This window comes from Myotis daubentonii, chromosome 12, assembly GCF_963259705.1.
Source record: "Myotis daubentonii chromosome 12, mMyoDau2.1, whole genome shotgun sequence".
NCBI lineage: Eukaryota > Metazoa > Chordata > Mammalia > Chiroptera > Vespertilionidae > Myotis > Myotis daubentonii.
The window spans coordinates 69,137,402-69,164,838 of NC_081851.1; the positions used below are offsets into that span (position 1 = coordinate 69,137,402).

The 27,437-nt window shown below is 42.7% G+C and overlaps 1 protein-coding gene across 1 annotated transcript in view; it reads left to right on the forward strand.

The window, feature by feature from the left end:
* HADHA (hydroxyacyl-CoA dehydrogenase trifunctional multienzyme complex subunit alpha) overlaps positions 1-25,723 on the forward strand; it is a 29,610-nt gene extending 3,887 nt beyond the window's left edge. Inside the window, exons 2-20 of the mRNA XM_059660376.1 lie at positions 3,433-3,474; positions 3,568-3,638; positions 5,932-6,065; positions 8,086-8,224; positions 9,193-9,312; positions 9,930-10,032; positions 10,674-10,796; positions 11,261-11,379; positions 13,120-13,176; positions 14,877-14,986; positions 15,420-15,554; positions 17,893-18,064; positions 20,685-20,771; positions 22,213-22,353; positions 22,761-22,829; positions 23,509-23,704; positions 24,384-24,498; positions 25,014-25,159; positions 25,247-25,723. Coding sequence (XP_059516359.1) covers positions 3,433-3,474; positions 3,568-3,638; positions 5,932-6,065; positions 8,086-8,224; positions 9,193-9,312; positions 9,930-10,032; positions 10,674-10,796; positions 11,261-11,379; positions 13,120-13,176; positions 14,877-14,986; positions 15,420-15,554; positions 17,893-18,064; positions 20,685-20,771; positions 22,213-22,353; positions 22,761-22,829; positions 23,509-23,704; positions 24,384-24,498; positions 25,014-25,159; positions 25,247-25,389 — 2,222 coding nt within the window. The 3' untranslated portion in view covers positions 25,390-25,723. The remainder of the gene's footprint in view (positions 1-3,432; positions 3,475-3,567; positions 3,639-5,931; positions 6,066-8,085; positions 8,225-9,192; positions 9,313-9,929; positions 10,033-10,673; positions 10,797-11,260; positions 11,380-13,119; positions 13,177-14,876; positions 14,987-15,419; positions 15,555-17,892; positions 18,065-20,684; positions 20,772-22,212; positions 22,354-22,760; positions 22,830-23,508; positions 23,705-24,383; positions 24,499-25,013; positions 25,160-25,246) is intronic.
* Positions 25,724-27,437: the final 1,714 nt, after the last annotated feature.

Consider the following 27,437-nt stretch of genomic DNA (forward strand, 5'->3'; position numbering starts at 1 on the left):
AGAGGAGGTTTTGTGTATATGCTTATAGGTGTGTGTGCAGCAAAGGTAGATTAGTGGGTAAGAGTTTAAAATGGTTTAATCTGTAAACTAATGAGCACCACCTGTCTTATTTACATATTTGTTTCTTTTTTTGTTCTTTTTTTTTTTTTTTTTGGTCTGTCTGTGTTTATCCCTCCCACTGTGCGTTCCCAACCAGTTCGTTCCCCACTCTAATCCACTTTACCCTATTTAGCTAGACCTGCCTATTTCTTGGCTCCCCTCCCACTGGAATTTGTACTTTATAGGCAAACTCCTTTTTATACCAGCCTAATTCTCACCTCTTATTTATCTCTACTGAGAATTAATTCTTCCTAGATATCCTTTCACCTGCTGCCATAGAATGTAAACTCCACAAAGACAGGGATTTTTGTCTTTGTTTACTCCAAGTGCCTAGAATGTGTGGCGTTTGGTAGGCCACAGTAAATTTTTTGCTGAATGAAAAATGACTGTGAGCTGATGGTGGAAGAGATTACGGTTTAGTTGGGGAAGCACCTCCTACAGATGCAATGATTAGAGAACAAAACAATAGTTAAGAAAGATAAAAATTTTAGCGGAGAAGAGAAAGATCGGTATAGATGGAATCTCAAAATAAGGCATTGTGGAAAAGGTTGGAGCCATATAAATATAAAGAAGGAAGAGTGATAAATACAGATGATACAGATTTCAAATGATGGAAAAGCAAAGAAGGGAAGTGTATCATTAGAGAAGTAGAAGCACAAGGAATTGAGGAGATAGCTGGCTTCTCTTAATTTACTTGTTGTAGCACTTTGACTTACACGCACTTTTATAATCATTACATCATTTTCCTTCTATCTATGAGAACACTGAAATGCACTAAAAGAGTTGTTCATGGCCATTCAACTAGTAAATTATAAACCTGATGATTCAGCCCAAGTCTTTTGTTGTCTCCCTTTGTCTTTACACTAGCAGCTGACTTGGATTACTTAAAGGAGAAATGCAAATGAAACCAGAGGTCACCCCATTGTGGTTCTGGCACCATCTACACAGTTTTCTTTTCTTTTTCAATAATATATTGCTTTGCCTTCAAACCAGCAAGATCCTTGGCCACTATTTATGGTCCTCTCCTAACCCACTCCACCACCAGTGGGTTCACATCACTGGTTCCCATGTGCCCATATGTTTGCTGTATACTTCGGTTACCTTTTTAAAAAATGCAGATGCTGAAGCTCAGCCCCTTTAAATTCTGATTCCGTGATTCCAGGTTGTCTGTCACTTAGGAATTTGTGGGTATATTTGAGCCTCCCCACCTGATTCTAATACCTAACATAGTTCTGGAATCACTTTTCAATACTGCCAAGTGAATCCCACTTCAGCTGGATATTTCAATAGTCTTACGTATAATAGTTCACTCCAGAAGGGTCGCTACCTTCTGGTCAAATATAGACCATTCTTACTTGGAAACTGGGTATGGCTCTAAAGTTTGTTTCTAAATGATGTAGAAAATATGTTATTTTTAAACCCAGATAAAACTTTTTTCTAAGATTATCGGACAAAACTTGGAAGATGTAGGTAGGGAGAAGAGTGAGGAGTGAGAGGTGCATAGGAAATATTGTTGGTCATTAGTATGAAAACAAGGGAAGAAAGAGCAGGGTGTTGTGTGTTTTTTAATTGAAAGTGGTACCCTAGCTGGTTTGGCTCAGTGGACTGAGTGTCGGCCTGCAGACCGAAGGGTCCCGGGTTCGGAGATTCTGGTCAAGGGCACATACCTTGCTTGCAGGCTCCTCCCGGGCCCAGGCATGTGCAGGAGGCAACCAATCAATGTGTTTCTCTCACATCGATATTTCTTTCTGTCTTTCCCTCTCTCTTCACTCTCTGTAAAAATCAGTGGAAAGATATCCTCAGGTGAGGATTAAAAAGAATAAATAAATTGGAAGTTATAATTAAGGGATGTTGACCCTGTGCTAGCCTCCAGAACAGCTTGGTTATAGCCTATAGGAAGGTGTTTGGATAAGAGCAGGGCAAAGGTGAGTGTTTAATGCTAGAAAGGAGGCAGGGTAATGCCCAGAATAACTTGGAATTTTTGCCTAGAATTCCCCAATGTTCCTTATTTCTGTCCAGAGTCCACATTGAAAGACCCTCTGTTGGGACTTCTGTTGTGATGGCTTTTGCTCCAAAGATCATCTCATCATCATGCTGGAGAGCCTCCAGTGGTGAAGTGGTTGGGAAGGAGGAAGAATAGCTGGTCTTTGTTATCCCCAGGGGAGGGGTATTCTTGGCGGAGTGCGCTATAGACTTATTCTGTGAGAAAGGCTGAAAATAACATGTGATGTGGACTCTTTTATTTATAACTAGAGGCCCAATGCGCAAAAATGTGTGCAAGAGCAGACCTTCCTTCCCCCTGCTGCCGGCACCGGCTTCCCTTCGGCACCTGGGACCTGGGCTGCCGGCACCAGCTTCCCTCCTCCAGTCGCCAGCAGGCACCCGGGACTTGGGACCCAGGCTGGCTTCCCCTGGGCCACCTGCAGGCACCCGGGACCCCGGCTGGCTTCCCTCCAGCCCTGGCTTCGTCAGGAAGGATGTCCGGAATGACGTCCAGTCTAATGAGCATATTACCCTTTTATTATTATAGATATTCACTAGTGCCCCTTGATTTGATAACATTGGAAACTCCATCTCTCCATAGAAATGTAAACAGATGTGGCTGAGGAACATGGCTGAGATATATTTGGAATACATTTGGAACTGACATTACAGATTGTTTTGTAGATAACTTATTTCTTAGTGTATGCATTTTCTATTGTTGCCATAACATATTTCCACAAACTTACAATACAAACACTAATTTATGCTCTTACAGTTGTGTCAGAAATGAGACTCACTGGGCTAAAACCAATGGTGTTGGCAAGGCTGTTTCATTCTGGGTGCTGGAAGGGAGAATCTATTTCTTTGCCTTTTCTAGAGGCTGCCTGCATTTCTCGACTTCTTCAAAGCCAGCAAAATGGGACCAAGTTCTTTTCATGCTGCCATCTCTCTGGTTCTCTTTGCCTCTCTCTTCCCTCTTGTGATTACATTGGGCCCAACTGGATAACCCAGGATAATCTTCTATGTTACGGTCAGCTCATTAGCAACCTTAGTTCCATGTGCAGCCTTTATTCCCCTTTGCCATGTAACCTAACATATTCACAGTTACTAGGGACGTGGGCATTTTTGAGGAGCTATTCTTCCACCTCCCACATTTAGTATCCAGATAATCATATGACCTGGTAATTGAAAAAAAAAAAAGATATGGTAGTGGTCACAATAATAGCCTAGAACATGTTGTTCTAATTTTGTTTTTTTGTTGTTATAAATTCCAGCTTTGTTATATATAACAGGTACTACAGAAATGCTGTTTTGTAAAATAATTAATTTTGAAATCCCTTTTTCTTATAGGTTATATTTCCCGCAACTTTACAGGGTCCTCTGCTTTGCTGGGTAAGTTTAATTTCTTGTTATCATGTTTACATCGCTTTTCAGATTTATTTTGCAATAAAACTGTTGACAAATAAATTTTTCTTCTCTTTTTAGCCAGAACCCATATTAACTATGGAATCAAAGATGATGTGGCAGTTATTCGAATTAACTCACCCAATTCAAAGGTACCTACTTTAACTTGCTGCAGTTTATTTCTCCTAACTACATTCGTGAATCCAGTCTTGAATGGGAAAGAAATCCACCAATCTGGCAGTAATCTTATCATATAAATTTACACTTTTTTTTTTTAAAATATATTTTATTGATTTTTTACAGAGAGGAAGGGAGAGAGACAGAGAGTCAGAAACATCGATGAGAGAGAAACATCGACCAGCCGCCTCCTGCACATCCCCCACCGGGGATGTGCCCGCAACCCAGGTACATGCCCTTGACCGGAATCAAACCTGGGACCCTTCAGTCCACAGGCCGACGCTCTATCCACTGAGCCAAACCGGTTTCGGCGAAATTTACACTTTTGATAGTTAAATTAGTTAGTTGGACAAGTTGCCCAAGGAATGGAGTTTTCTGAGGCAGAGGTCCTTATTCAAGAATTCCTTCTCATTGCCCTAGCTGGTTTGGCTCAGTGGCTAGAGCATCGGCCTGCAAACTGAAGGGTCCCAGGTTTGATTCCAGTCAAGGCACATGCCCAGGTTGTGGGCTCGATCCCCAGTAGGGGGCATGCAGGAGGCGCCGAGCAGTGATTCTCATCATTGATGTTTCTCTCTCTGTACCCCTCTCTCTCTTTCTCTCTCTCTCCCCTTTCCTCTCTCAAATGAATAAAAATATATATATATTTTAAAAGAATTCCTTCTAGTTAACCTAGGTGTCAGATTACCATCAAGGATTAATAAAACTAACCTTCTGTCATAGTGTAGAATAATGACTTATTAGATAAGGACCAAAATACAAGCTTTGTTTATAAAAATCAAACTACTCATCTTAACTATAAGGTTATTGAATCTGGTGTCTTCATTACCTGCTTGACATTAGTTATTATCTATAAGTTAGCTGGGTTAAATATGGTTGTTAAGCTTCCTGAGGGATGTGAATGACTTCGTGCTATTCACATATTGGAGGTCAAGTTCTGTTCAAAGTGGAGCTTTATTTGTTTTGGGCAACTTCAACAAAGCAGATAGCATTCATCCAGTCTTTTGCCAAGAGGAGCTTTATTTCGGAAGCTCATGGTTTTCTCCCCATCTAAAATTGGTGTAAAGGTTTTATACTCAGAAATCTTGTTATCAGAAGCCCAGATGAAATAGGAAGACCTAGATGGAAGCAATGAACTATCACAAATTAAGGAAAACAGGAGATAGTTCCCATCTCTAGAGTAAATCTTGGCACTCACTGACCAGTGATTCAAACTTAAGATATTTTTTCAGAATTTTCTAAGTTGAACATTTTTCATGAGCACAAAAAATAACATATGGCTATTGTAGGAATTTTTTAAAAAATATATTTTATTGATCTTTTTACAGAGAGGAAGGGAGAGGAATAGAGAGTTAGAAACATTGATGAGAGAGAAACATCGATCAGCTGCCTCCTGCACACCCCCCACTGGGTATGTGCCCACAACCAAGGTACATGCCCTTGACTGGAATCGAACCTGTGACCCTTCAGTCTGCAGGCCGATGCTCTATCCACTGAGCCAAACCAATCCGGCAAGCTATTGTAGGAAATTTTAAAACTACAGTAGGTCCTCGGGTTATGTCAGAGATCCATTCCTACGGTGCAACATAACGCAATTTTCACCGTAAGTTGGAACCCACCTACATAAGCACCTACGTCACTCACATAGAGCATGTACACAGCAGTAATGAAGTGAAACAGTAAAAAGAAATTTAAAAGAAAGATAACAATTCCTGACCTTTACTTGTGGTAAATAAATAATAAAAAACATAAAGCACATATGTCGAAATGCCGGAACTTTTTTTTTAATAAATAAATGGAAAATGGCGACGTAACCATGAAATGATGTATGTTGAATAGGACGTAACCCAAGGACTGTCTGTATAACGAAAATATAATTATTTATATTCCAAACCCAAAAATAACTACTGTTAACATTTCATCCAGTTTCAACAGTGTTTATGAAATTAAGATCATACTATGTATCTAATTTTGATTCTTTTTTTCCTTAATGTTATATAAATTTTTTCCATGTCAGAAATGTTTGTAGACTTATCAGCCAGGCTGAGTAGACCTATTTTTAAAGGATGGTTTGCTTATAGCTGACTGAATAGAAAACTACAGGGTATTTGGTTTTTTTTATAAGAAACCCTGCCTCCCTTTCTTGCTTCAAGCAGTATATTTCTGGTGGATAAACATATTTTCTACCATCAAAATAGCACCTCATAGTGACTTGCACATCTGGTTCTTCAAATTTACACCCTTGGATTTATATGTATTTCTCTTTGACAGGTAAATACACTGAATAAAGAACTACAATCAGAGTTCATGGAAGTAATGAATGAAATCTGGGCTAGTGATCAAGTCAGAAGTGCTGTCCTTATCTCATCAAAGCCAGGCTGCTTTATTGCGGGTGCTGATATCAAGTAAGTTTTATTAGAGTTGATTTAAAAAGAGGGGCTTGTTGCTTAAACCATGTAAGACTAAAAATAGCTGTTTCTTAAAGCAGTTGAAAACAGTTCAAATTCCTCTCAGTAGAATAAAAATATTATAAAATTAAGCCAACAATGAGATGCTATTTAAAAGTTTGAAAATTATCATGTTAGCAAGCCCTTGGAGAAATGAGAAAGTTAATATATTACTAATTGGAATGCCAGTTGTACAGCCACTTTGGAGAGCAATTGGCAGCATTAGTAAAATTGAAAATGCATGTACCATAAAATCCAGTGATGCCTCTTCTAGGTATATATGCTAGACAAATCCCACCCTTATGTTTAAGAACCCATGCGCAAGGATGTTCAGTTCTGTATAGTTTAAAATAGAATTTGAAACAAGCTAAGTGTCAGTCATTTGGAAAATGGATAATTAAAATGTGAAATATTCACATGATGAAATACTACAAAACAGTTCAAAGGAATTAACTAGATCCACAACATAATATTAGAGCTCAAAAACATAATGTGAAGTTAGAAATAAAAGGCAAGTTATTGAATGTTCCTACAGTATGTAGTTTATGTAAATGTTTTTAAACCATACACGAAATATTCTTTATATTTTTTGTGGACACAGATAAGTAGTTGCTCTGGAAGGTTACAATACAAACATGAAAATGGTTGTTTCAGGGTAAATGAAGTGGCTGGTAGGACTTGAGGTTGTCAAAGGGAACTTTATTGATGCAACTAAAACTTTCTTTTTTTAAGTGGTAGATTGTATACCTGTAAAACTTTTTTACAATTCTTTAATACATATACAGTATAAGCAGAAGAAATTATATCTTAGTGTTAGTTTAATGGGTTAAAATGTGAACAGTTGCTGAAACCAGTTTGGCTCAGTGGATAGAGCGTCGGCCTGCGGACTGAAAGGTCCCAGGTTCGATTCTGGTCAAGGGCATGTACCTGGGTTGCGGGCACTTCCCCAGTAGTAGATGTGCAGGAGGTGGCTGATCGACGTTTCTCTCTCATCGATGTTTCTAACTTTCTATCTCTCTCCCTTCCTCTCTGTAAAAAAATCAATAAAAAATATATATATTAAAAAAAATGTGAACAGTTAATTCTGTCAAAATAGGGGTATTTATTATTCTTTGTGCTTTGGGCAATGTTGGCCAATATTATAGGCTTAATAATTTGCACTTAAGGTGTTTGTATATTTTTAAACCTTGCTGTAACATTGCGTATCCATTTTTGTTTGTGTAACTAAAAATTTATAAATATTCTGTTTAATGTTTATTTTTTAGGAAAAGATTATGTGTATTGAGTGCTTTGTTTCCTAGTTCAGTTATTTGAGACTAGTGAGACACTACTATACTTGGCAGTAGTTAGCTACATCCATAAGAAAATACTTTCGGCTTCCATAAGGCTAGTTGAGCAATTCCCAGCATATAAAATGACAGAAAAATAGTTGTCTTTGGTCAGAAGTACAGAATTCACAACTTAAATGTTATCAGAAACAAAGTAAGTAGGAAATGAAACAAACTAAAATTAAAGGGCATGGTTTACATTATTGCAGCAGACCTTTTTTGATCGTTAGGGGATCTATTTAAGATTTTAGATCCCTCTAAACAACTTGAGAGCTTTTTTCCCCTGCCATTTTGATTGCTGTTTAATCTGAAAGCTACCTCATAGTGGAAATATTTACTAGAAGATGATTTTTCTCATGTTCAGAGCTTTTTAATCTAATAATTAGTTATTGAAGCGAAAATAAATTGTGCCACGTGTTTGTTTCATGTTCTCTGGATCCAGAAACTTAACACTCTTTTTAGAGAGACGATGTCACTGATATTAGTGCTATCTGAGGCAGATCCATACTTAAACTTGTGAGTATTTAAAGATTCACCACCACACATTGATATATGATAGGATTGAGGATATAGCAGATGAAGTATTTAACAAAGTGGGCTACAGTTTCATCTTTGATTTTTTCTGTTCTCGGCTTTCACGTTTACTGCAGCATGATAGCCGCTTGCAAGACCCCTCAAGAGGTAACACGGCTTTCACAAGAAGGACAGAAAATGTTTGAGAAACTCGAGAAGTCTAATAAGCCTGTTGTGGCTGCCATCAGTGGGTCCTGCTTAGGAGGAGGACTTGAGGTATGGGTTTATTACAGAGTCACTGTTTAGCCCAGTGTGAGGACTCGCCCACTGTAAACTTCTATAGGCTAGTTTTGCCTGGGAAAAGTTCTCAGAAAATTAGCTTTCATTTTGGTTATCAAACTTCTGGATCTGTTTTAATCCTTAATCTCATGGCTCAGCATGTGAACCAAGTGTGATGTTTTCATTTATAAATTGAGAAGATTTCAGCTAGATCACTTAGATGCCTTTCAGTTCTAAAAACCTGGTTAAAGTTTGCAGGGCAAAGATTCAGAAGTGTAATGCATGCTCATGAGCTAAAGTCTAGTTGAGATACACAAAGCATAATTACAAGTGCTTTGTGAGTAGTAAAGGTGGTAAATACTAAAAGATTTGAGAGAAGAAATGCTTATTAGAGCGTGTAGGAAAGAAAGGGAAAAGAAAATAATATTTATCGAGCATTTCTCACATGCTGGCTTCTATGCTAGCCACTTTCACAACAATTAATTAATTAAGGAAAGCTGTGCCTGGTCCTAAAAGATAGGCAGAATTTGATTAACCAGAACGGGGGGCGTGGGGGGCATCCCACGTATGGTGAGGTGTGAGCAAAGACCAGGGATAAGAGAAGCCTATGAGGCCATCACAGGTAGGGCTGCTTGATTGACAAGGAGTCTGTAGGGTAACGGGCTTCTTAAGCTGGGCTGCATGTACAATTGCGTGTGCATTTTTTCTATGGAGAGCTCCCATAGCTTTCAGCAGATTTTTAAGGAAATCTTCAGCCCAAAAAGAAGTTATTAAATTAGGGGAAAGTATGAAATAAGGCTGGAAGGGTAAATTGTAGAAAGCATTAAATGCCAGCCTAAGAAATTACAGTTTATTCTGTGGGCACATTCCTGGTCTAAAGAAGTAATCTTTGGACCCTCACGGATTCTAAGCTGTTATAAGATTACATTTTCTAACATTCCAATTTTCTTTTCATTTGTTCGAAGCTTGCCATTTCATGCCAATACAGAATAGCAACAAAAGATAAAAAGACAGTATTAGGTGTCCCTGAAGTCTTGCTGGGGATCTTACCAGGAGCAGGAGGCACACAAAGGCTACCCCAAATGGTGAGTTAAGACCCCCTTTCCCCCGACTGTGAACTTCAGAACCTTGGTACTTATGTGCCCCTTTGGTAATACAAAAGGCGTAGTATTGGGTATTCATTGTAGGATTTAGAAATCAAATAAAATACGAATATTTAGAATCAATAGCAGATTTTTCCTGGTATTTATTTTTTAATTTATTTTTTCAGTTTCTTGGATTAAAATTATTAATCAAGGTTCTTTGTTAGTCCCTGAGGAAGGATAAAGATAAATAAGATACATGTCTTGCCTCTTTGAAGCTTATAATATAATCAGCTTCTTCTCTGCACAATAACATCTTACCAGTTTTGCAAATCCATGGGTCATATTTCATGATAAATATAAAGGCAGACCTTTCCCCTGATTTGGATGATCTCATTGTTGTATTGTATAGAACCGAAAGAGGCCGATTGCAGAAGTTACCTAAAACACTAATGTGTATTAGTATGTAAAATATAAGATAAAATATAACTGATTGATAAATAGCAGTGGTTAGCCTTTCCTCACTTTAGTATTTATTTTGCTCAGTTGAAGGATTTGTAAACTGTAATTGTCACTCTGATATTTTTCCCCCTATGTTCTGATCCTTACTTGCATGTTAGGTGGGTATACCTGCTGCTTTTGACATGATGCTGACTGGTAGAAACATTCGTGCGGACAGAGCAAAGAAAATGGGATTGGTTGACCAATTGGTGGAACCGCTGGGTACGTGTTAGCATGCCTCAGAGTTGGGCCTTATGAAATTATTTCTTTCCTTAAAGAGTTAATATCTTGCATATTGGTTAGAGTGGAACTCATACTCTTAAGGAATGAGTCATCATTTTGAAGAGTGAAGTTTTCTAAAAATTATAATACTGCCCAGCCAGCATAGCTCTGCGGTTGAGTGTTGACCTATGAACCAGAAGATCATGGTTCGATCTCGGTCAGGGCACATGTCTGGGTTGCAGGCTCGATCCCCAGTAAAGGGGTGTGCCAGAGGCAGCTGATCAATGATCCTCTCTCATCACTGATGTTTCTATCTCTCCTTCTCCCTTCTTCTCTGAAATTAATAAAAAAAATAGACTTAAAGTAATAATAATAAATAAACAAACAAACAGATACCCTCCTGTTGTGGATTTCTAGTTTAATTTTGTTGTGGTCAGAGTACAATTAGTCTTTATTTGCAGTTTCCCCATCTGTGAGTGCATAGTTCATGACTCCTCCACCCACCAGTCTCTGATCTGACGTGGAAAGCTGTGCTGAAAGTGGGTGCTAGAGCCTTTGGCTTCGGCATGCCTAGGTTTTTGCCTACCTGGGACTCATCTAAACCTGATTTGCATTCCAGTCTCTTGTGTTTGTTTTTGCAGGACCAGGAATAAAACCTCCAGAGGAACGGACAATTGAATACCTAGAAGAAATTGCAGTTACTTTTGCCAAAGGACTAGCTGATAAGAAAATATCTTCAAAGAGAAGCAAAGGATTGATGGAAAGTGAGTGTTGTTATTAAAGAATAAAGGCAAAGCTTCTTTCCAGGGAGTTTAATTTTATTTGCTGTAAATTTTAAGTGAGGATAGGGTAAATGCATTATTTTCTGGAAGCATAAAGTTAACCTTAAGGGATATAACAACTCTGCTCTAGGGTCAAGTTCTGAACCTTATACTCGTAAGTTAAAACTATTTTTTTTTAACTTTTTATTTTGGAACATTTTAAACATTAATACAAAAGAATTCTGTAACAGTGTATATTATACTATTACAACGCCCAACTGAAGCACTTATCACATAATGAAGCTATGTTTGAAGCTGTGCTTAGGTTGAAATGTAGATATTGCATATCAGAGTAAAGAGCAGTTCTTTCATATAGCTAGAACTATTGAATTTTTATGGAGTTTACAGAACAAACTAACAAGAAATGCTTATTGCCAATAAGTATCTAAAAGCTTTTTGCCTTACAGGATTGACATCGTACGCCATGGGTATTCCATTTGTCAGGCAACAGGTTTACAAAAAGGTGGAAGAACAAGTACGAAAGCAGACCAAAGGCCTCTATCCTGCACCTCTGAAAATAATTGACGTGAGTCTTTTCCCCTCTCAGATTTCTTATATTTTCCTCCTTTGTATAGCACAATACTCTTTAATAGCACAATACTCTTTATTGCCATTCTGGACTATATATGCCAGTACAGAAGTTCTTAATTCTGCTATTAAAGTAATTACAAAAAATAAGGATTCATATAAATTGATATATTTGGGGATAATAGGTGCCAGGCATATTTATTAGTTGATGAGTTTAGAGCTGTCACTTATAAACCAGGATGGAACCTATGTCATATCAATATATCAAGGCCAGTAAAATATTGAGCATTTATAAAGCGTTGAAACAAAACTGATGGCTATATTCTATCCTTAGTCAAAACCATTGTCCGTACCTACAGTGTCTCACTGACTTTCCCATTGCCATAATTATACAAGAGACGTAATGATATAGGAAAGTTCCGAAAAGAACAAAGAATAGGTGAAATGATCAGAGGGTTAAAGAAACTTCTACCTAAAGATAGACTTTAAAACAGAACTCTCCGATCTGGAAAGTCTGAGATTAGGAGAGCGTATAATTAAAGACCTCAAAATTGGAGAATGGATTAGCCAACAGATATATTTTGGGCAGAAGACACCAAAGAACATAAAATATGAAACATAATCCCCCACCTCCATTCATCTCACAGTCGGGGCTGGGGAGATTAGACATACATATGTGGTAAGGCAGATAACAGTGTGAGGGACATTATAAAGCAGCATAGGACTACTGCCGGATACATGGGACGGAGGAAAATTGCTGAGTGCTCAGAGGAGGGAATAATCACTGTGAACCAAAGAGGTCAGGAAGAGCAGGATTTGACCTGAGCCCTGAGAAATGGGTAGAGAGTAGGTGAAAGGAAAGTGGGGCCAGGTCAGGTGGGCATTTTGAGTAAAGTTTCAGAAGGTGGGAAGCACCAAGCTCTTCAAGGAACTTCATTGAGATTAGGTGTTGTAGGAGGACAGTGAGATGTCTGCAGAAAGGCAGATCAAAGCTAGCTTGCAGAAGGTTGGTCAATAATGAGTTTAGAAATTTGTTCTGGCCCTGGCCGGTTGCTCAGTGGTTAGAGTGTCAGCCTGCACGCTGGAGGCCCATGGGTTCGATTCCTGGTTAATGGCACATACCTGGGTTACGGGTTCGCTCCAATATAGTCTTTAAAAACTAACAACACTAGCCCTGGCCAGTGTGGCTCAATTGGTTGGGTGTCATCCTGGTCACTGAAAGGTTCCCTGTTAAATTCCTGGTTGGGTCACATGCCCGGGTTATGGGCTTAGTCCCTGGTAGGGGTTGTGCAGGAGGCAGCTGATAGATGTTTTGGCCTCACATCAATGTTTCTCTCTGTTACTCTCCCTTAAAAATCAAATAAACTTTTCTTTAAAATAAGTGAAGAAAGAAGCTAAAAATAAAAATTAACAGCACTAGGCTGGCTTGGCTCAGTGGTTGAGCGTCGACCTGTGAACCAGGAGGTTACAGTTTAATTCCCCGTCAGGGCACATGCCTGGGTTGCTGGCACAATCCCCAGTGAGGGGTGTGCAGGAGGCAGCCGATCAATGATTCTCTCTCATCCTTAATGTTTCTATCTCTCTCTCCCTCTCCCTTTCTCTCTGAAATCAACTTGAAATATTTATATGTGTGTGTGTGTGTGTGTTTAAACAAAAACTAACAACACTAGTAATTTTATTCAGCCTTCTCTGAATAAGTCCACTCCAACAGTGAACAAGTATTTTGTATGTTTTTTAGGTGGTCAAGACTGGACTTGAGGAAGGAAAAGAAGCTGGCTATCTCTCTGAATCTCAGGTAAAGTTTTTTCTTGTGATTTTTGCTTATTAGATATAAGAAAACCAAAGATCTGAGAATGTACAAAACTGAAAAAAGAAAAACTATTCAAAGCCTAGTAAAACATTTCCTCCAGTGGTTATCATTTTTTCTGATTAATCTCAGTAGGCAAGTAGATGCAAGAAAACCTGGTGGTCCCCAACTATTTGAACTTGCTCTCAATTACGAAGGTATAACAAGGAAGAGCAGGGGCAGAGTTATAATTCTTTCAAATTAATAGTTTGGACATTTTGTTCTGAAGTCAGTCTGATTGTATTGTGATAAAATGATACATTGATAGAAAAGTATAGTCCCTACTTCTTAGGGCCTAGCGATAAAACTTTGAATTAGAAAATGAAAGGAAATGTTTTTTTGCACCCACTAAGAAAAAAAAGAGAAAGAAAAAAATAAATTAATTTTAAAAAAATAAATGAAAGAAGAGAAGGGATACAGGAACCAGCCTCACTCCTTTTACTTTCTGAGTTGGTGATACGGCAAATTTCAGTGGTTTGGGTTGTTTGTAAGTTCTAAGCAATCATTGAAGAATGATTGCTCTTTGGTAATAGGACAAAAGGTATGGGAAGAGCTTAGGACAAGTTCCAAAGAAAACATGTCTGTACTTACTGCTTACTGCAGTGCACTTCTGATGTATTCTCTTCCATCAGTAAAATGGAAGCATATTTTATGCATCAATAATTGTCCACCCTGCATGTGTTGTACTAGGTATTTCCTGTCTATTCTACTTAGCACTACCCATTAAATTCATGCACACTGATGGATTTCTACCCACACTTTGAAAATCACTGGTTTATGGAATCACTGCTAAATCAAGATTAGTAAATCATTGATTCTGTAGAACAGTGTTTCATGTTTTATGAGGACATGATAGCAACTTTATTAGAGGGATTCCTTCTTTGTAATACTATTTGGAACCTTGTAATCATAACAAAAAATTCTAGTAATATTGGTGATGACGATAGCCAACATTGAGACCCTAGTCATTTACTAGTGTTCTCATTTAATCCCCACAATACTGTTAAAAGAGGCATTGTTTTCCCATTTTAAGGATGAAGAAAGCTTCACAACTGAGAAATGGCAGAGCCAGGATTCAAACCCGTTCTGTCAGACCAGACTCTAAAGCTCATGCTCCTCACCACTAAGTTGAGACTTGTTCTCCATAAGTGGTGATATACTTTTTAAAGTGCTAGGTCCCATGTGGGCCACCTGCTACAGTGGCAAGAGAACTGGAGTTGAAAGTCATACTGCTTGGTTTCAGGTTCCATTTCTGCCACTCTGAGGCAGTGTGACTGTGAACAAGGTCATTAAATTTTTCTGGGCCTCCTCTTCCCTGTCTTTAAGCCGAGAGGGTTGCTTGAGATGATCATGAAGATCCATTTTGGCTCTGACACACTAACGCCATGAAAAGGGTTACCATGACTCTAGAGAATGAGCTCAGTTCTATCCAACACCTTTGAAAGCAGCAGTCGGAAAGCGCTGCAGATGAGAAGGGAAAAGAGAAGACGCATCCGTAGGAGACAGATGCCAGCACAGGCACCGCTGAGACCCCGAGGACCTGTGGCTTTGCTTGTGTTACCTCTGTTCCCCAGAGAAACCAAATGGAAGGAATCCATATCACGGAGACCATGAAGTTCTACTTTTCCTTGTTCTTTTGTACATTTCAGAAATTTGGAGAGCTTGCGATGACCAGAGAATCAAAGGCCTTGATAGGGCTGTACCATGGTCAGGTCCTGTGCAAGAAGAATAAATTTGGAATGCCACAGAAGGAGGTTAAGTAAGTTAAACTCTACCTAGGAAGCCCTTGTGGACTTCCCCACGTGCTAAGCTTGTAGATGTCTTTGAGGAAAATCTACAGAGCTAGACTTATGTCTTCAATCTTGCCATAAACTACCTCTGTCCTGGCACATTAGATCCCTATTCCTACCAAGAACTTTTTGGCTTTCTTTTCAGTGATCTCGGCATTATTGAAGATCAATATGATTCGATCTTCTTGGGTAGTCCAATTCTTATAGACCTAAAGGATTTTTGAATTTAACTTTGAAAATCAGTCATTTATTAAAGGTGTATTTTTATAAATAATTATTTGAAATACCTTATGATTGTGTCTGCTTTAGTTGGTTTATTGGATGATAACTTGGGCATTCTCCTGCTTTTACGGAAATGATTAAAAGTTGTTTACTAGAAGTCATTTTATCCTTGCCTTTCAGGAACCTCGCTGTTCTTGGTGCAGGGCTGATGGGAGCTGGCATTGCCCAAGTCTCTGTGGACAAGGGCCTAAAGACAATACTTAAAGATGCTACACTAACCGGGCTGGGCCGAGGACAGCAACAAGTGTTCAAAGGGTAAGCCTGCTTTCTGCCATTGCCAGGAGTTAGAATGGCTTTAGTGGTTTTTTGCCATCATTGATTCCTTTTTGCTGAACATGATGAGTACTAGATGCTCCATAGTTGAGCTATGTTTCCTTTGATCTTGTTGTTGTTAATCCTCACCCGAGGATATTTTTCCATTGACTTTTAGAGAGAGTGGAAGGGAGCGGGAGAGACACAGAGAGAAACATCAGTGTGAGAGATGAATTAATTTGGAACACATTGATTGGTTGCCTCCTGCAGGGATCAGGCCTACAACCGAGGTACATGCCCTTGACTGGAATTGAGCCTGTGACCCTTCAGTCCAACTGTGGAAGCTCTATGCACTGAGCCAAACCGGCTAGGGCTGATTTTTTGAAATGCTAATTCCTTCCTTTACTTCATGTTGTCACAGATATTATAAACTATTAGTATTATCAGACTCTGTAGTCTTTGAGTGCAGAAGAAAAATCTTTTATCTATTAGATATTTTTAAATGACATTTATTTTGTACTTTGGTATCAGACTGAAAATTGTGAATTTGATAGTTTCCATGTAATAGCTTATTGTTATGGCCTGTCTTTGTGGAGAGAACTGAGGTTAGGAATGAGGAAATGCCAGTAACTGCACATTGAAGGTAGCACTGGGACCAGAACTCTTGAGCCTTGTTGACTGGCGTGACTGTGGAGAAGCAGTTGATTGATTTGGTTCCACAGTGTCTGAAGCTTTATAAGACTGTCTCCATCTTACTTCTGAATTAATAAAGAGTAAATATTATTCTCCCTCTGCTCACCTAACCCTCTCCCCACACACACTTGCTGCCTGTTTTGCAGAGGGGAATAGTGGAGCAGCAGCCTCTCCAGATGGGAATTGGTTTCAGCTCAGCTCTCTGCTCCACTGCAATGGACAGGCTGGCTGCACTTAGAATACCTGCATGTGACTTTTAGCTGAGTGAGCATTTTTTTGTTTCTCAAGTGGATTAGATAGCTTAAAGCATGTTTTTACCCCTTTTCTGCAGAGAAGCTCATCTATTGCTACCAGGGACCTGGCAGATTTAATCATTTTGGCAGATTATTTTAAAATAACAAGGAGTTGGAGCAAAAGAAAGCACGTGTGCTAGACATCAGCATTGCTCTTAGACTAGCCTGCAAGCGCCCCACAGCATTTCATAGTCACCTAGTGAGAAACGGCTGCTCTAGAACAGCTTCCTCCCTGGATCTCTTTTGGGTCCAGGTGTCCTGGTTTCCCTTTTGCCTTAGAAACACCAGGCTCCGGTGAATGCCCCTCACCAGACTGCTAACTTGGGACCTACATGGATCCTGTCCTCCCTCAGAAATAGTTTCATTAGGCATTGGCATTAGAGCAACTGATTATATCTTGAACTCTGACAAGTTGTATTGTTTGCTGACATGGTTGTCAGAAACCAGGAGGTTTGAACCCATACTTTTAAGACTTGCATACTTCTTTGAACTTACCTTGTGGCTTTAATTTTTCTTTTTGGTTAAGGAAATTAGTGGAGGGGCTTTAGCTTCATTCTTCATTCAAAGGAAAACTCTAGGTCATTTATTCTGAAAATATGGTCAGATGAAAACCTAAGAGAGCCTGTTTTCCTTGGCAATCTATAATAATGAAAGTATAATATGCTAATTAGACTAGACAGCCAAACGACCTTCCAGACAACCTTCCCAACAAAGATGGGGCTGCAAGGGCCTAGCTCCTTGCACGAATTTCGTGCATCAGGCCTCTAGTAAAAAATAATCAGATAAATGTTTGAGTAGCAGAAATCCTTTTAGCTCTCAGTGGGAAAGAAGAAACCTTGAGTTAATATTTTATGTGATCAATACAATATGCTACTAGGTATTGACTGGAAAGTTAAGAATATAAGAAATAATTCTTGGTCTCTGTCCTCTAGAAAATTATAAATACAGAATAACCAAATGATTTTTAAGCAACTATAAAGCCATATGGTCTAGGGACATGGGTTGGCTGAGAGCTGCTCTAAGTTTTGCCATTCTAGTATTTGTGTTTACTCCTCATGGCAAAACTGTTTATGAATGATACAGTTTATGTAAATTGGGCTCTGAGAGGCATCTTGTAAGAGAAAGAATGTGGACTTGGGGGTTAGCTGTCTTTGAATCCTTGTGCCCTAGGTACCCTGGTACCTAGCTCTTTGACCACAGGTTGCTCTGAGTCTTTTTGAGCAAGTCAGCTCCCTCAAAATGGGAATAAGACCTCACAGAGTTGGTGGAAAACATAATATACTCTCTGGCCCATGGACAGTCAATAAATGTTAGTTTCCTACTCTTCCCTTTTGACTAGAAATTTTTTTTTCTAGACTGAACGATAAAGTGAAGAAGAAAACTCTAACATCATTTGAAAGAGACTTCATTTTCAACAACTTGACTGGGCAGCTTGACTACCAGGGTTTTGAAAAGGCCGACATGGTGATTGAAGCTGTTTTTGAGGACATTAATCTTAAGCACAAAGTACTGAAGGAAGTAGAAGCGGTAAGTAAGGGGCCTGAGTACTTGAATCCTAGTAAGTGAGTGGAGGACACAGATATGGGGTTTAAGGAACTACAGGAAACTCATTGTTCTTTTTATGAAGAGCCCAAGCCTAAGTTTTTATGTGCGCTCATGCACGCTGTATGTTGTAAATGTCAAATCTAAGTCCTATGGGAGGAAAATCAAGTAGCTTATTATCCTAAGCACAGGTTTTGTTAGCCGTACATGGGAGTTCAGTCACCCAAGCATACAAACAACCTCATGGAGTAGAGGCAGATTTCTCGCCATTTTGGGTTGACCGTAAGCCATAACAGAAGTTCTTCAGGTCTAGGCAGCAAAGGAAATAGGGAGAAACAATTTCAACAGGCAGGATTCAAATGCCTGCTTTGTGGAAATACTGCTTTTTTAAATAAATAAATATATATATATATATATTTGTTATTGATTTCAGAGAGGGAGAGAGAAATAGAAACATCAATGATGAGAGAGAAGCATTGATCGGTTGCCTCCTGCATGCCCCACACAGGGGATCGAGCCCGAAACCTGGGCATGTGCCCTGACCAGGAATTGAACCGTGACGTCCTGGTTCATAGGTCAACGCTCAACCACTGAGTCATGCCAGCTGGGCTGCTTTGGTCTTTATCCCAAATGCTCTTTGTCACAGTTCTTGAGATGGGATGACAGAAACAAAACAAGTACTTGTAATATAAAGAAAGAGCCCAGAAAAGAAGAAATGGCAGTAATCCAGGCATGAGATAGAGCTGGTGCCTAGACTAGCCTACAGTTAGACAAACAGAACGTGGGCTAATAAATGATATAAATAACATGGTGCTGACTTGACAACACTCTAGGTCAGGGGTGGGCAAACTTTTTGACTCGAGGGCCACAATGGGTTCTTAAACTGGACTGGAGGCCGGAACAAAAGCATGGATGGAGTGTTTGTGTGAACTAATATAAATTCAAAGTAAACATCATTACATAAAAGGGTACGGTCTTTTTTTTTTTTTTAGTTTTATTCATTCCAAACGGGCCGGATCCGGCCCGCGGGCCGTAGTTTGCCCACGGCTGCTCTAGGTGTTCTGAGTAGTGAGCGTTACTATTAGATGACCGTCTAACCCACTCCTTTGACATTCTTCCCAATCCTTCTCTCCAAACTTCTCGCTGTCTTGCTTGTCCCCTTTAGTATCTTCATCATGTCTCAGTGCTCTGTTGCCATATGACAAACCACGTGAAAACAATTCAGTTCTGCAGTTTGGATAGGGCTTACTAGAGGCGACTGGTCCTTAACCATGTGGTTTCACTCAGCATCACTCATGACTGCGTTCAGCGGAAAGCTTGGTTGGAGCGCCTCCCAGTGGCCTCCCTCTGCTGGTGGCCTCCCGCACCAGCAGTCAGCCAGAACTTCTCTACAGCATGGCTGCTGCCTTCCAAGAGGGCAAACGCAGGAGCTACTGGGCTTAAGGCTAGGCCTGGAACTGGCAGTCACTTCTGCTGCCTTCCATTGGTCAAAGCAAGTCACAGGCCAGCTCAGATTCAGGGGAGAGAAATAGACTCTTCTCCTGGGTGGGAGAACCTGGGGACATGTACAAGAGGGGAAGAGTTCTTGCCAGCCATCTTTGGAGACATTGGTTTGTTCTTCATAAAGAATTTTGCCACCAGCATTGGACACTGTACCACCGTATTGTAAGTGGAGACTGCGGTAGCTTTCTTACAGTCGTGCTCTGCTGTCAACTCACATTATACTTTGATGAACTAAAATCCTGGGACCTTTATCAGGGGATCACTGCCAGTTCAGGTCTTGTTCATCAGGTGCCCGTTTAGTTCTTTTTTCCCCCTTTTTAAAAAATCTTAGTGCAATACTTTATCCCCATTCTAATTTATCTTGTTTTACACTCAGCTTTCAGTGTGTTGACTATATCTTGAACCTCGATTTTCATCTTTGATGTTAGGCTTCTGCCTGTCCCAGATTTGCACAAATGCCACAGGTGTGCTTTCCATGTTTTCATCCAGGCATCTGAATTACAAACATGAATAATTTGGGATCATGGACAGAATGCTGAGAAGGGTCTACATTATAGACTATTCTGCAGGTTGATAAAGCTGATAGTTAATAGTATTCATGTACTGTAGATGTAATTATAGTGGTGTATCACGTTTTAGTAGCACAGTGTATAAAATGAGGTAGGCATGCACTTTATGGCTTATTCTTATAAAGGTGAAGGGTGGGGGTGTCATAAGCTTTCAGACTTGAGGGCAGATCCAAACAAGAAGAGGACTGACACCCATGCTGGATATTGAAATGACTGAGTTTTGATTCAAGGTCACCTTTTTTCAGTGTTTATCTGAAGTGTCTTATTTATGTAACTGTTGGGGTGTAGTCTCCAGGTTAGGATTAGGTAACCTTAGGATGGGCCGTAACTGGAAGGCTGAATGGAAAAGAGAACAAGGCCGACACATTCCTCAACACATGCCCTGCAAGTCGGAAATGTCAGGCCAGCGTGTGCAGTCCGCGCAGTTCTGGGTGAGAGGATGGCTGGGCCTGAGTGTCACTCATTACTTGACTTTGGACTCCAGTCACCTCCCAGGCCCACGTGACACATTCTTCAATGCTTTTCCCCTGCAGGTGATTCCAGCTCATTGTGTTTTTGCCAGTAACACATCGGCTCTCCCAATCAATGAAATTGCTTCTGTCAGCAAAAGACCTGAGAAGGTAAATTTTGAAGAGAAAAACCCTGAAATGTCTTACAGCCTCAGACCCATTGAGAAGGGACTGGTGTGGATTATGAAGTGGGTGGGGCTGACAACGTATTCCTCAAAACTGGGCACAAAAAAGCTAGTACCATGATCAGTGTGTTAGGCAGGAACAAGTAAAATACAACTAAAAATGCTTCTATAGGTGATTTGCATCCTCATGGGTGTAATTATTCAGGTTCAGACTATGAAACCCACCTTTATTACAATTAGGTATTGAAAGATAGGCCCTAAGAAGGGATGCTCCAAAATATCACTTCATCTACATGGCAGACTCTGGTGACTGTCCAGAACAGGTTTGGCTCCAGTTCCAGACTCAGGAATGAGGATCAGGGGGTGTGGTAGGATGTCTCTATCTGTGGGGGTTACTTAGACCTTTAACCCAGGACATGAAAGGGGTGGGTGTGGAAGGACTTTCAGCGATTTGAAATGAGGACCACAGATTGATCTTTGGGCTTCTGCTATCCACCAGAGTAAAATCAAGGGAAAGTGAAAACACTCAAGGATAAATGAAACACCTCACCTCTTAGGGGACCCAGTTGGCCTCATCCAACCAGAACCAGCCAAAGGTAGGCAGGAAGTGGAAAAGACTTGAGGATTTGAAAGGTTAACACATTATCCATGCACTAAAAACACAAAAGCCTCTTTATTCCTATTCTAATAGTTTGCTGATTTCCTAGCACACAGCAGATGAGGGCCGGATAGAGGCCGGCTCAGTGATGGCAGGAAAAAGTCACAGGAGAAGTGGCAGCTGACAGTGTGACACGAGGGGAGACACAACACAGTGTGAAGGCAGGTGGACAGTCTGGCATTGTCACCACACGCAGAGCAACTCCGCAGCATTTACAGTCAGCAGAGGAGCCCTCTTGTTCCTCTGCTGCCACCTCTCGTTCTCCCCAGTGGAGAGGAGCAAGCATCGCGCTTTGCAGTCTAGCCTGCAGGATCTCAGATAATTCTCATCACCTAATGTCATTCATATGCAAGTTAGGCCAAAGGGACCAACCATCTCGGTTTGCCCAGAACTGACGGCGTCCTGTCTGTCCCTTCTCCCCCCACAAAAAGTAGACTCTCTCACCTAAACCGTCAGCATTAATACAAGTGGACCCTCCATTCTTCCCTGATAACTCCAATTTGGCCTTTAGCCATGATTTTGGTACCAGTTGTTGGTAGGACCAATTGCCCTCAGTGAAAAGCCCTAGAAGCAGATGGAAGAGGATCCAGTAAGCTCTCTCTGAACATACTGAACTTTTGATCAAAGAACCATGGACCAGACCACTTGACTCTGCCAGGCAGTGCTCCTGGATCACACCGCTCTTCTTTCCAGTGCTTCCCAGCGAAAGAGAAGCTGCTACGTTTCCTCCTCAGCGTGAAACCTGTTGGCTTTTTGTTCCCCTTGCCAGGTGATTGGCATGCACTACTTCTCTCCTGTGGACAAGATGCAGCTGCTGGAGATTATCACAACCGAGAAGACGTCTAAGGACACGACTGCGTCCGCTGTAGCAGTTGGTCTCAAGCAGGGGAAGGTCATCATTGTGGTTAAGGTAAGGAGCTGTGGAACAGAGCAGCAGACTTGGATAAGTTTTATTAAGACTCCTCATCCCTCCCGGCTTATTTATAACTCGTTCCTTTTGATAGGACTTCCCCTTGATTGTGTACAGTATGGATAGTGGTGTTGACTGTACCACTGAGTCAGGGTTGGAGTGGGGCAAGTCTGGGACGTGGCAGGTTCCCAGCCTTTCAGGTGGCCACGAAACCACATGCTGTGCTCTTGGATTCCAGCCCTGCTGCTCCTGGCTGTGGCTTCCCTTGCCATTTCATTTTAAGGATTCTGATTGAGGTTATGATCACCTTGAACTCTGAAATGGTATCTGGGAAAGGGAGGCTGCTTTCAGACTCGGGTAGTATCTGCAACAGAGGGGCCCCGAGTTCATGTTCTCCCCCTTGGCAGGATGGACCTGGCTTCTATACCACGAGGTGTCTCGCACCCATGATGTCTGAAGTCATCAGAATTCTCCAGGTTGGTATTGCTCTCGGAATGTTTGAGGCCTCTTCCACACCTTAAACCAGTCCCCTGAACCGCTGATGTCAGGATGAGGAGAAGCTTCCTTCTAATGCACTACCCTGACTTTTCTCCAAGAACGCCCTTTCGTGGCATCCCTTTCTGCACGGTGGTGGGGAGCCATAGGCTCTGCTCCATTAGTCCACAGGCCTCCCAGCATGCTCTTCTGTGCTGTTTCTGCATCCCCTTAGCGGCAAGGGCCATCCAGACCAGAGCCTGCGTGGTCTGATTGGTGTTGTGTCTGCTTCTGTGCAAGCCCATCCCCCCGGTGGCCCTACAGGTCATTCACAGGCACTTAGACACAGGATCCCGGGGCTCTGCAGCACTGCCTCTTGGACTCTCTCCTCTCAGTCCTGGGAACCAGCCCTGTCTGCCATGGAATCTTCTGGTTATTGAGATTCAGAATTGCAGACAAGGAAATGAATACCTTTCATCTCTAGACTTCCTTAAAGGTTAGGGAAGGCTCAGACTTTTTGCCTGTGTGACTCCCAAACCTCCTGTGTTTCCCTGACTGAAACAGTCCCAGTCCTGGGCCTGGCCAGGTGGCAGCCAGGAGAGAAGTGGCTGTTGCACAGGGAACCCGTGTGGGGGACCAGGGATGGCTTCCCCTGAGGTCCCCGCTTTCCTTCCCATTCAGGAAGGCGTTGGCCCTAAGAAGCTGGATTCCCTGACCACAGGCTTTGGCTTTCCTGTGGGTGCGGCCACCCTGGTGGATGAAGTTGGTGTTGATGTAGCAAAACATGTAGCCGAAGACCTAGGCAAAGCCTTTGGGGAGAGGTTTGCAGGTGGAAGCCTGGAGCTGCTGAAACAGATGGTGGCCAAGGGCTTCCTGGGTGAGTATCCTCAAAGAAACACAACTGGCTCCATCGGTCACAAGTTCCAAACAGCTTCTGGAGACCAAGGAGTTACAGAGGCCCGTGTGTGTTTCCTGGTATCATAGGGAATTTCAAAAATGACTGCATGACAACCTCTCCTTAGTGTGGGCCTGTGGATTATGGACAGAAGGTAAAACCCTGGCCTTCTGAAGCTCCGCCACTACCTGGCCCCAGTTAGGCCAGATCGACGAGTATTTTCATCCTGCCCAGGGCCTCGGACATCTGTGCCCTGCGTTACCATGCTGCTGCCACCGGTGTGGAGGAAGTAGCTCTCCTACAGAGTGTACAGTTGAGGCCACCGAGAGGCGGCTTTCTCTTCTGAAAGTAGCAGCAAAAAGCAGCAACATCAGTGCCAGGACCTGGGCGTCCCAGGTCGTGGTGTTGCACATCTGGGCATTAAAACTCACCCAGCTGGCCTTTCCCATACAGATACAACGATGCCCAAACCCTAAGACCTCTCTCCTGCTCTGTGAGCTCTCTGACAAACACCAGGTGTCTAGGGTTAGCTAGACTCAAAACTCGGGAACACAGGCGAGAGGCAGGAGAGGCGGGAGCGTTACCGCAGAGCAGCAGGGAGGGAAGTGATTTCTCAGGCCCGGGCTCTAAGAATTGTAACTCTACCTTTTCCTGCTTCTAGGTCGCAAGTCTGGGAAGGGCTTTTACGTCTACAAGGAGGGTGTGAAGAGTAAGGATTTGAATTCTGAAATGGATAGTGTTTTGGCAGGCCTGCAGGTGTCTCCTAAGCCTGAAGTGTAAGTCGATTTGAGTGGCTCATGGCATGGAAACGTTCCTCATCAGCCAAAGCTTGTCAGCCCCTCTTCCGTCTCTGTTATGACTGTGAACACCCCCGATGCTGGCACAGTGCTCTGTACTTTTGCCTTCTGCACGCCACCTCATTCTCTGCCCGCATCAGGGGAGAACTGCCGCCCAGCCTTGGTAGACCCCTGCTCCAGCCTTCCCTCTGAAGGTCCCAGAGAGCAGCTAGAAAGACCATTGTCCCAGGCCCCTTCCGGCTCCACACCCTTTAGTATCGTTTGTAATTGGCCATTGCTGATACCTAGAGGTGCTTATCTAGCTGTTGCAGACCCTGTTCTAGGTGCTGTTTCTGGTTAATCAGGGCAAGTAGCTCTACCCAGTCTTTTTCCGGGAAAGGCTGGCCTCCCGGCAGCACCTTCTCTAAAGTTGGAGTCGAGCTCTCATCCCTGTGTGGCTCCTGCAACCCTCCCCTCCCGCTCTTCTCTGCCTGAATGCCCCTCCCTGTTGGCAGCTCCTCTGACGAAGACATCCAGTACCGCCTGGTGTCGCGGTTCGTGAACGAGGCCGCCATGTGCCTGCAGGAAGAGATCCTGGCCACACCTGCAGAGGGAGACATCGGAGCGGTCTTTGGACTCGGCTTCCCCCCCTGTCTTGGAGGTGGGCCTTGGAGGTTGGGGAGGTAGCTTGCTTTATCCTAGAGCTCGTATGGCTGCCTCCTTCAACGAAGTCCTGCTTCCCCCACAGGGCCCTTCCGCTTCGTGGATCTGTATGGTGCTCAGAAGATAGTGGACCGGCTCAAGAGGTACGAGGCTGCCTACGGGAAACAGTTCACCCCATGCCAGCTGCTGATCGACCAGGCTAGCGCTAACAAGAAGTTTTACCAGTGAGCAGCTCACACCTGCTCGCTCCCCACTAACCCACCTGCCGCAGTGCTGGTCTCCAACAGTGGCACCTAGATTTATCCGTAACCGGAGGGAAGACAAACACTGACATTGGGTGTGTGCCTTGATTAAAGTGCCTTCGGCTAAGACGGTCTCCTCCTTCCGGTGAAGTCTGGCTGTGTTTGCACTTCCTGTTGGAAGGTGGAACCCACTGTGCTCACGAATCTATGAGCCCAAAGACCCCAAGTGGCAGCGTTCCTCCCAGGAAGCCAGTGGTGGCGAAGGCAGTCACACACTCGGCCAAACACAGGATAATAAAAACCAAACTTATTTATCAGCCTCCCTGCCTGCTTCCTTTTTCTACTGTCTTTGCCCTTCTGGTTTAAACCCCTCCTTCAGGGAATGGGCTGGGAGAAAGCCCTATGCTTTGGGGTAAGAACGTTGAGTTCTGAGCAGCGCCTGAAGAGAGAGAGACTGTGATATAGAGGGTGGGACTTTCTGAGGCTAAAGCCTTTCATTTATTTATTTATTTTTAAATACGTTTATTGATTTTTTACGGAGAGGAAGGGAGAGGGATAGAGAGTAAGAAACATCGATCAGCTGCCTCCCGCACACCCCCCATCAGGGATGTGCCCGCAACCAAAGCACATGCCCCTGACCAGAATCGAACCCGGGACCCTTGAGTCTGCAGGCTGACGCTCTATCCACTGAGCCAAACTGGTTAGCGCCTAAAGCCTTTTAAACCTGACTATTTAAATGCTTTGGCTGGGCTCCTGCTTACAGTGGGAAGTGGCCCTGACTAACCAGGTATGGAGGACCAGGATAAAACAAACTCTCCCTAAACTGCATTTCCTCGTTGCAGAGTTTTACCCAGTTTTTTCTTGGTGTGACACATTCACACATGCTTCTCGGGGTGTTTGTGGGAAGGTTGGCATTAATCAGGAGAGATCACATTTTCCTGGTCACGGATTCCTGCACCTCTCAGCTGCACCACAGCATGGGAAATGCCTGCACAGTGAGCAGTACAGGGGATGCTGAGTCAGCCCACCACCTCCTCCACTCTGTGAGACCCTCCTCTCCTCCCCTACGCCCTGCCCTCCGCTGTGGGAAGTTCCTACACTCATGTTCTGGCAGAAGCAGGGCCCAGTCTGGGTAAACAGCATCGAGGCTCTTAGCTCGTTCTGGCAGAAGGATCCATGCTGAGTGTGCAGAATCATTCATGTCCCATCACTGCGCCTTCTCAACTTTGAGAAGTTAACGGTTCCTCCTGCCTCTGTGCCAGTTTGAGTGCAACAAGTACTTCAGACATTGCCTGGACCAGTTCTGTTGTTGGGACTGCCAGGCAAGGACCTTATCTCTGGCTCTACTAAACACTGACAATTGGTTGCTAGGAAGCCAGGCTCTAAAACCAAGTCGTCTCTGAGTTGGGGTTTTCAGATGACCAGTCCGCAGGTAGAGAACTGATCCTTGCACCACAGCCATTAACAGGCTTCAGGCCCTACCTGGTTTGGCTCAGTGGATAGAGCGTCAGCCTGTGGACTGAAGGGTCCTAGGTTCGATTCTAGTCAAGGGCACATGCCCAGGTTGCAGGCTCAATCCCCAGTAGGGGGTGTGCAGGAGGCAGTGGATCAATGAGTCTCTCTCATCACCGATGTTTCTATCTGCCTCTCTCTTCCTCTCTGATATCAATAAAAACATCTTTAAAAAAAAAATAAGAAAACAGGCTTTAGAACATGGGGCTCTGAGCACCTCAAGGCAGGCGGTCTGCCAGCGCAGGAAGTTGAACCTGGGCCCGGGCTGGTGGCATGGAGCTTTGAAGTGTGGTCCTTCCACTGAACAGCACTAGTTAGGTGTGAATTCCATTGGAACAGCTGTGGGAGCTGAAAAGTTCTTTAGGGCAGGGGCTGTGAGGGGCTCTCAGCAGGGAATCGGGGCAGCACTACCAGCCTTTTCTGGGGACACATGGATGGGCTGCAGGCACACACCATCCCAAGTCCTCTCCTGCGGGGCATGCCCACCATTCCTTCACGGGAAGAAAGCAGCTGACAGCGGAG